General features: G+C 40.4%; 1 protein-coding gene across 1 annotated transcript; it reads right to left on the bottom strand.

The window, feature by feature from the left end:
- Nucleotides 1-254: 254 nt before the first annotated feature.
- PVALB (parvalbumin) lies at nt 255-8,558 on the bottom strand. The gene is made up of 4 exons (XM_082762661.1): nt 8,298-8,558; nt 6,292-6,424; nt 5,719-5,828; nt 255-451 (listed from the first exon to the last, which is right to left on the bottom strand). The coding sequence occupies exons 1-4, from the start codon at nt 8,428-8,430 to the stop codon at nt 423-425; spliced, it is 405 nt and encodes a 134-aa protein (XP_082618787.1). The 5' UTR covers nt 8,431-8,558; the 3' UTR covers nt 255-422.
- Between the last annotated feature and the right edge of the window lie 669 nt (nt 8,559-9,227).

Below are 9,227 nucleotides of genomic sequence, written 5' to 3' on the forward strand. Positions count from 1 at the left end.
GTGGCTTAAAAATAATGAAGTCCGTTCTGCCACATTTTGGAACTTGAACTGAATTTGACTCATTTTCTGCACGTTTTATCCCAAATTATTATTACTATTTTTTAATTTCTTCCCACTTTACCCTAATTAGGGATAAAGCAGCAGGGGGGTCAGCAGAGGGAGGGGGAAGTAGAATTTTCACTCAATGTGTGTCAAGCCTATATGAAATAAGTGATAGTGAGAGAGAATAAAGCCCAGATTGATGTGACCTTTATTATTTTAACAGTGTCTTTCAGCACAATTACAGAGTTGCAGGATTGCAGAGAACAGAGCTGGAGTATAAAATAGCATAAATAAATAGAACAGGAGCCAAAGCAGTCAGCAGGAGGTGGTTGGAATTGGGCAGTGAAGGATGGGTGAAGGGTTTGCATTGGTTAAAGCCTTTATGATTCAGCCACCAGAGTTGCAAATTCTGGAGAAGGGAAAAAAAATAAAATATTAAAAAAGGAAGGTGTAAAGAAGGAGGAAGCATATTACAATGATTACAGAGTCACTGATGTAGCAGAAACATCACAATAAAAGAAGAGCAAAGAAACCCAAGTTAATTAAAGTGAAAGTATGACTTAGGAAATCTTATAGTGACATGAAAGAATTTTCTGAGGGTAAGGGAAAGGAATGCTATATGTGCCAGACTGTCAAAAATGTCCACTGCTTTTCAAGTGAAGAACTTGATTAGTTTCCCGTTATTCCTTTGTAAATCTCAGTGGGATGAATACAAGAACTCAAAATTTAATTTTGCAGTCAGATAAATTTCCTTTATATCAGAGTTTGGCAAAGAGACTCATTAATGAGTCTTTCAGAGTACTTGTGTCCCTATATTATAAGTATATTACATTCAAACTGGATTTTGTACTGGCAAATTGATGGAAAATGACAGATTACAGAAAGAGCAGGCTGACTCTGCTGTAAAAACCTGCATAGCAATCTTGACCACAATAGTGACAATGAGAAAAATTCCTGTGATTTCAGAGGGCCCTGTAGCTTTTGCTGTTGTTATATCCATAATATTTATATAAATGTATCTATTTGCAGTTTGGGATTATTTTATGCTTTAATATATAGAATGCCTTCCAGCAGGGTGATAAAGCATGGAAAAGGCACATTTGTATCTCAGTAAATAGCTGCCTGGCCTGCTACACTCTGTGAATATTGTATTACCCATGGAGGTTAAAATTCCTAACTCCATCTAACCTTGGACCATTCACACATGAGGATACCTTGAACAGTAGTTGTGTGTGCCTCGGAGCGTTAAAAATGAGAGGCTGGAGGGAATCCCAAGAAGGGAAACAAAGATGATAAAAGGATTAGAGGATACACAGAGTGGTTTATAGGTTTAACATAATCAGCTGAGAGGAAAATGACAAATAGGGGAGGTAGCCATCTGTAAAGGCTCAAGAGGACATTATTGAAGTTTGACGTAATGAAGAGTAATGCCTTTCAACTAAAAGAGGTAGAAAGTAAAATTAGGCATTTTAGAGAACATTCTGATGTTCAACTGAAAAATGCTCATATCAGTGAAATCTTTACTGATTGGTTTATACAAACAGATAGCACTTTTGATAGACACGTCCAGAAAACATTTTGCCAAACACTGACAAGCCAGACTGAGAAATAAGTGTCAAAGGGTTTAAATTAAATCCACAATTGTCCATCATTTTGAAAGATGTAAATCCAAATTAGGATTAGTTATGCAGATTACTTAACATAAAACATGCATAAATCCTGTACATAGTGGGGGTACATAGCTCGAAAGTGTTGCAAACTGAATTTAAGAGATAACATAAAGCACTTGTGATAGAAACCCAGACTATTCTGGGCAGAAAAGGAAAATAATGATTATTGAATCACTGTGTGAATAAATCCTACAGCGAGAAACATGAACTCCCAGGGATGAAACCTTTCCAAAAGAGAAAACTAACAATGCATATTCTATTAGAACAAGTTGTCGTACTTGCTACTGCTAAATTAAATCCTTTTTCAAGCAAGTTGTATCTACAGAATATATTTGGAAAAGGTTATTTAACTTGCAGCCAAAATTTTTCAATATAACATTATGATAGTGATATTATCACTTAATGGCAATATATTTCAAGGGTACTTTCTGATAGCCACCAAACCGTAAAATAGTCCTTCATGAATAACTACTATGCACTTTATACTTTTTCCTGGATTTTCAATGTACTTTAAATATTTCAGAGATGTTCCAGTTGAATAATTTCATTAACTAGTTTGCCATATATTTTCATACGAAGGTTAGCTCCACTGCAGGCAGGTTGTGTTAGAAAGCATATTCATATATGCAAAACTCCTGAGATAAGGCACTATACGCTAGCCCCTGCATGTTGGGCATTTTTGTCAACGTTTATGGACTCTGAATGGCCCGTTAATGAGATAAATCTTCTGACTGACTGCATCCTCTTCTCCAGTCACAACTTGCCTTCCAAACAAAATTAATAATGTACATATACTAGTTTTCAATTACAGGGTTCTAGACTATTTTGTCAGGTAAAGTAATTTTTCTGATCAGATTTTAAAAAAAAAAAAAAAAGCTATCAAATCTATTTCGGAAACTTTGTAAACAATGACCTAAATTAATTTATTTCAGAAAATATTACAGCACAATGACAGTTAAGAAAATGAAAACTTCCAAAAGGTTTTTTCTCTTTTCTGATGACTTTTATCTGTGTCAAGGTCATGATTTAGCAGTTGTAATTTTGAATGTATGATGCCTCATTTTAGCAACTTTTAAAGAAAATAACTGAAATATTCATAAATATTTTTCGAAGTTGAACTGTATTGAGTAAAAGACTTTGACTTATAGTCATTTTTTTTTTTATTTGTTCTATCTATGGTCCTTACTGTTTGAAAATTCTCTATGTACTTTCTCAAGTTTATTGAAAAACAAAAGGCAGCGTGTGCATGTCTACTGCTAACACTCAGATTTCAAAAAAAAAACCATTTTGAGCAGAATTTTTCATTTTTGTTTCTACCTTTGTTCTGACAGTGCTGTTTCAGCATCATTTCCCAATCTGATCTGAAAGCTAGTGTTTGTAGTTTTATTAGGTAACCTGGTTTTCAACTGCATTTTTCTTTCAGATTCCTCACCTTCTGTTCACGTCAATGGAAAATGGAGGGCACTTGGCATCACACAGACGGTTATCATGTCTTGCATGAACAGGTTACACATTTTCAACTGTTTGAAACTGGAAGATCAACCTCAACTTACAGATCTTGAAACAAAGGGTAAGTTGGCAAATTAATTTCAGAGCTAACCAGTCTTGCAGAAATTAAAAATGTCCTTAAGCAGCAGACCTAATAGAAGAAAATGTACTAACCAAAGAAATGCTGATTAAGAAGTTCAGACTAATGTTTGTGATGATACAGCTGAGATATGATTCTATGAGGTGGTAAAAAATCTAGGAAGCCCAGCTGCTATGGGCTGAGTTCAAGGGATAGAGTTTAAGGGCCATCTTGTGAATTAGCATTAACTGCTATGAAAGGCTTTGTTATCATGCTCATTTAGTGACATATGAGGCTGGTTGAAACAAGGGATAAAGGTGGTGCCCTGACAAGGAAACAAACCAATGGTTTGTAAGAGAAATACAGCATTACAATATTAAATATTAATGTGATGTACACTTGTGACTTTACATTTTATTTAGGTAGGCAGTTATAATTTGGAATTGGATTTATGAACTAAAGGGAAAGGTGTGAAGTATCTGTCATCCTCACCCTTTGGTCACAGTCCCATAACTTTGCAAGTATTTCAAGCCTTTCCAGTGTAATAGTTTGTTGTTGGAGTCATATTTAAGAAACAGAAAAAGAACGTATGCTTTATAGTAGGGATATGGCTAGAAGATGGAAAAAAAAAAAAAAAAAAAAAAGCCTTTTACTTTCATTATCTAGTGTAAATTTAGAATAATTCCTGCTCAGAGTAAAGTAAGAATAAAAACTGCAGAAAAAGAGGTTGGGAAAAGGGGAGGTGTTTCACATCGCATGTTATTAGGTACCAACTTTCAGGCATTGTTTCAATTAAAAAAAAAAAAAAAGCTATAGTCAATCTTGCATCAAAATATTAGTACTGTGTTCTTTCCTATAAGCAAAAATGACTCTGCAAAGTATTTATTTTATTCCAATTGAGGTAGTTTTTGGCTTGCAGCCTGCTGGGAGTAACTGTGAATGTATCTGATGTGAGGTTGCCCAATCAGCTGCATGCTTACTTACCTGAATCAAGTTTTCTTCTGAAAATTGTGCCCACTAATTTTAGTATCAGTGCCACTCATTTTAATGGGAATAAGGAGCCATATAAAATAGCATATGAAATGTCAGATAATGACACACTCCTCAGGCTCAATAATGCTGCTAAAGTTTAGCAGAAATTTCCCCTGGATGCTTCACAATTGCTCCTCTGCAAGCATAATATAATCATGATCTGATAAATAAAGAGGCTTTAGACTGGAAACAGGATCATAGTCACTGATATGCCAGTGTGCTATGAACAGGCAATTTAGCTGATATATCACCTGACTAACATCTGTGGATGATGGTATATGCCATTTTTTGAGCTTCTAAACTGGGAGACAATGTTAAATAACCTCATTATTTCTTTTATTCCTTTCTTAATTGCTTTTTATTTGGACATAATCTCAGAGATCAGGTAACAGAAACACACATATATATATTTATATATATTTTAAGATACGTTTAGATTTCATCCTATCATACGGCTTATCAGTATGGTGAAAACTTAGCAATTGCCTGCTGTCTGGGTGATTTAGTACTCTCACCACAAACCCCTGCTATTATCTCCTGCGGTGAGGAAAGATGTAATTCAGAAATGCATCTCCTCATGTCTCTTCCAGTGTGTCTCAGGGATACAGAGGGGGAAAAAGAAAAGGGAGGGGAAGGAGGTTTTTTTTTTTTTTTTTTGGTGGGGGGGAGGCGGAGGCTAATTTGATTCATACCAAGGGGGAACTGAAAACAGCAATTTTTTTTTTTTTTTTTTTTTAAAGCAGTGTTGTGAGAGGAATGTTTTCCCCTCTCAGTTCTCATATTTAGAAAAAGGGAGTGACAAGCTTTCTTAGCTGTGAAGACCCACATAAGCACTAGCAAAAGCTGCATAGACTGTTATAGTATAGAAATGCCATACCAGACTGACTGTACATTGAATTTTAAGAACATTGTGACACTTTTTGTGACTTAGCAAAACATTATTTTTTTTTTCTTTAATAATCATCAAGGAAAAATGCAGATATTCTTTCAGATCTTTAGAAAAATCTGCAAGAATTTTGCTTCTTTTTTCTAAGTTTTATAGTCATGCCCCTCTGTAAACTCCCAGTGCCCTGACCCTGACTGCAGTCAAAACAACAGAAAATTTAAACTGATTTTAAAACAAGTTGTGTCAGTACGTAGCCTTGTGCAGGAGTGTGCCTTAACTACATCTCGGTTTCTGTAAACTCTTGCCCCCTCTAGTGTCAGAATTCGGCTCCTGTTTCCCCTAAAGCCTGCAAGTAAGGTATGGAAAATGTAGCAAGACTTCACATCTCATTAAATCCAAATTGTGCCCTTCAGAAGGTCACAGCCCCCTGTGATTCCTAAAGTTACCCAGTTCTTGTTATGTAAGAGTGATATAGTAATATTCGATTTTTACTATCAAAGTTTATTTCTCTAATTACATACCGTCAGCGCCAATTTTACCATCACCGTCCTTATCTCCAGCAGCCAGAAGAGCTTTTGTTTCTTTGTCTGATAGGTCTCTGCCATCTGGGGTAAAGCCCTTCAGTACAAACCTAAAGAGGAGGCGTGGAAAAAAAAATAAATAAAAAGAAGAAGAAGAAAGGAAGAAAGAAAAGTCTTTTTCAGAGCAGTTTTACTTTGTATTTATTTGCATCACTGTTTTGATCTATGAAGTGGAATCCAGATGGATATAACCCTCTTTTTTTGTCAGTCAGGAAGAGTGCTTTACTCTGAAACTTCATTTTAACCGAAGTGAGCTATTTTAACTGTCTGTGAGGCGTTGATAATTCACGTGTTTGAGGGATCCTGCAGTGAAAGCTACAACTAGTACCTCCAACACTCTTTAGAATGTATAATCAACAAACAACTGATTATTGCACACAAATACTAGGCAGGGGATTGAACTCTATGTATGTTATTATCTAGAGTCTTGTGGGTGGAAAAAAAAAAAAAGAAAGAACAGGAAATTAGACTCTTAAGGTGAGATTATTTGAGAAAGGACGTATCTTTACTTACTTTAATTCCTCCTCTTCAATGAAGCCACTCCGGTCCTTATCAAGAATATGGAAAACCTTCTTCACATCTTCTGGGCTCTTCTTTTTCAATCCTACCATCTCGAAAAACTTCTTGTAGTTAAAAGATTCAGCTGCTACAGGAGATGAAAAGCCAGACAACTGCTTAGAAAAATCATTAAAACATATACACATACATTTTCTTCCTTACTGCTGCATGTCCTACCCTGGGAGCCAAAAACACATTCTAGCCTAGTTGTGGCAGGAGCTAGATATCTGCACTGTAATAGTCCATGCTTCACAAACACTAATTTAGATATACAAAGGGTGAGGGTCAGTGCCTCTGTTTTGCAGATGAAGAGCTGAGCTAGAGAGGGATGGAGACTTGCCCAAGGTCACATAGAAATTCTGTGGCAGAGTTGGAAACTGAAGCCTAACCTGCTTGCTCCCATTTCAGTGTCTTACCCCCCCCCCTTTTTTTTTCCCAAAAAAGTTTTACACTAAAACAGTCTTTTGAGACTGAACCCTGACTGTTAGATCACTGCTGCCTTTTGACATTTCCACCCCTGGAAAAAAACACTTTTACTCACCCACGGATCACACTGACAAAATCTGTTTCAGAGCACATGGCTATTTCAGTTCTGTTCCATTTTTCCTGAAGACTTACTCGAAATCAGAGAATTGCATTTCTGCCTCTAAAGGTATGTGCAATCGTGATTTGTAAGCTCAGGCACTGCAAGGGAGTGCTGTGCTCTGCTGCCTGCAGGACCTTGTAGGCACAAACACCGGGGAAAAAACAAGAGCCCTGGAAATCGGAGGGGATAAGTGGGTTTACCTGCTCCACCTCTCCTGTCCTTTAACAGCACCTGCATTTGTCCCACCCAAGTAGCCCTAAACCTAACAGAGTGACCTCCAAGACACGCTGTGGACTTATTTATTTATTTTAAATGCATCTTTATTCCTACCGCAGCTTTCCCTATTACATAAAATTAAGGAGGCTCAATCGTTCGGGATCTGCTTGACTAAGATCTGTCATTAGTTGCTCCTAATTGCATCTGCTCCGGGACTTGGAGACGGCCCTAGAAGAATAGAAGCTAATGAGAAAAACAGCTGCTGGATGGAGCAAAGCAGTTTGTTGGTCCCTGCGTCTCTCCGGCTGCTGAGTTTGTTGGGGCTCGGCGGGCTTTGCACTTGTGCCTGTTTGGGAAGGTCACGGCACAGAGCGGGAGAGAAAGAGGCTGATATCCCGGGTGGTAGGGGCAGCCAGGTGGTTTGGGGTGCAGGGAGCAACCTTAACACTATGAGGCTCCGTAAGCATCAAGGGGGGGGGGGGGACGACTGTCATTTTTCAGGGGTCTCCAGGAATGAAATAGGGGATATCTGAAATCTGGAGGAGTCTGCGAGGGATGCAAGGACCGCTGCAGCCATTTGTCCTGCAGAAAGCTTCTGCAGTCGAGCAGTGCGCCCGCTTGCTCTGCTACTGCTGCCTTCTGCTCCATCCCGAAAAGCAAAGCCCACCCGAGGGGGAAGGGGGTCCGCGGAGAAAGTAAGAAAAAAGCGGCTCCTTGTCTCCTTGAAACGCGAAGGAGCAGTTCTGCAAGACTTGATACTGAATGTCGGGGGTGATGGATAAGCTGTCGCCATCCCCGGCTGGCTCCCCTGTCCTGCATCAGGACGCAATCCGCCCTAGTTCGGCCAGGGTTTTGTTCCCTCAGAAAGTCTCCTGTCGTTGGAAGCAAAGTCTGTCTGCAGTCACTGCTTGCCTCCCTTTAAAAATGAATGAGTATTTCGCCTCTGTAATGTGCAGAGCAACTTTGCTGAGGATGCAGCCCTGCGCTTGATAAACCTGTCATGCCTCCGCTGCACTTCTGAAAACACATCCTCTTTGATATTTTATCTAGCCGGATCCTCTAATCTTCCCCGAGCTGAAAAAAAAATCCACTGCTATCCTAGGCTGAAGAGACGAAAGGGAGGAGAAAAAAAAAGAAAAAAAAAAAAAAAAGCACTCACCTGAAAAGGCTCCCACAGCCTTCTTGATATCCTCAGCGCTGAGCACGTCAGTCATAGCCATCCTGCAACTGTTTGAACAGGGAAGCAAGTGCGAAAAGATTAAAAAAGTGCTTTTCTCATCATTTCTGCTCATATGACCAAAGCTGCAGTGCTGTGTGGGGATGGCACACCGGGAGAGGCTGGCCCGGCGCCAGCTCCGTTAGCGGCGTGTGGCCAAGTGCCACGGGGCTGGGTCGCCCCCCGGTCCCGCTGCGGGGAGGAGGGGGACGGGGATGCCTTTTAGTGGGGCTGGGGAAGGGAGGGAGGTAAAAAAGGGGGGAGGGGGTCGCCCCCCGCGGGAAATTTGGAGGCTGAGCCTCGCTGGAGCAGTGCCAGAGCGGAGGGGGAGTTGTGCCAAGGTCAAGTTCTCGGGTGCGGTGGAAGAGCCGGTGGTGCAGAGCTGGGTCCTTTTTTTTTTTTTTTTTTTTTTTTTTTCCCCTCTTTCTTTTATTTTTTTTTTCCTTTAGGAAGTCGGGACGAGCTTTACCGGTTAGGTTCGGTGACGGGCGAGGAGCTGCGGCATATGCCAAGCTTCAAAACCTCTCTCGGGGTCGGCGAGCGAATGTAAGGGAGCTTTGGAGCGTTTTGCCGTGCCGTTCAGAGCCTGGAGACGTCTCCCCCTTCTGCCTCCCCCCCCTTCCCCCTTTTCCCTTCGCGCACCCGTTCCTTTTAGACCTCGTTTCTTTCGGGCCACTCCATATTAAGCATCATCCTCGCTGAATTAATTATCACATCCCTGCGAATCCCACAGCTCCCGTTTGTAATGCACAATATGCTGCAGAGCCTTCCGCGACACGATGTGGCGAGGCGAGACGGGAGGGTGACAACGCGCTCGTGCCGGGCTCCTGTGCAGCGCCGGGGGCCTCGGGAGGGGACCGGGAGCTCCCCGGC

The sequence above is a fragment of the Aythya marila genome (genome assembly GCF_965140915.1).
Source record: "Aythya marila genome assembly, chromosome: 1".
NCBI classification, from domain to species: Eukaryota; Metazoa; Chordata; class Aves; order Anseriformes; family Anatidae; genus Aythya; species Aythya marila.

What these genes read in the sequence shown, in the direction of transcription:
- PVALB (XM_082762661.1), bottom strand. Translation starts at nt 8,430, where the DNA reads ATGAGCAGAAATGATGAGAAAAGCACTTTTTTAATCTTTTCGCACTTG. An exon ending in GGCTGTGGGAGCCTTTTCAG is followed by an intron (nt 6,425 to 8,297) that starts GTGAGTGCTTTT and finishes CATCTCCTGTAG; the next exon opens with CAGCTGAATCTTTTAACTAC. An exon ending in TGGTAAAATTGGCGCTGACG is followed by an intron (nt 452 to 5,718) that starts GTATGTAATTAG and finishes TCCCTTCTCCAG; the next exon opens with AATTTGCAACTCTGGTGGCT.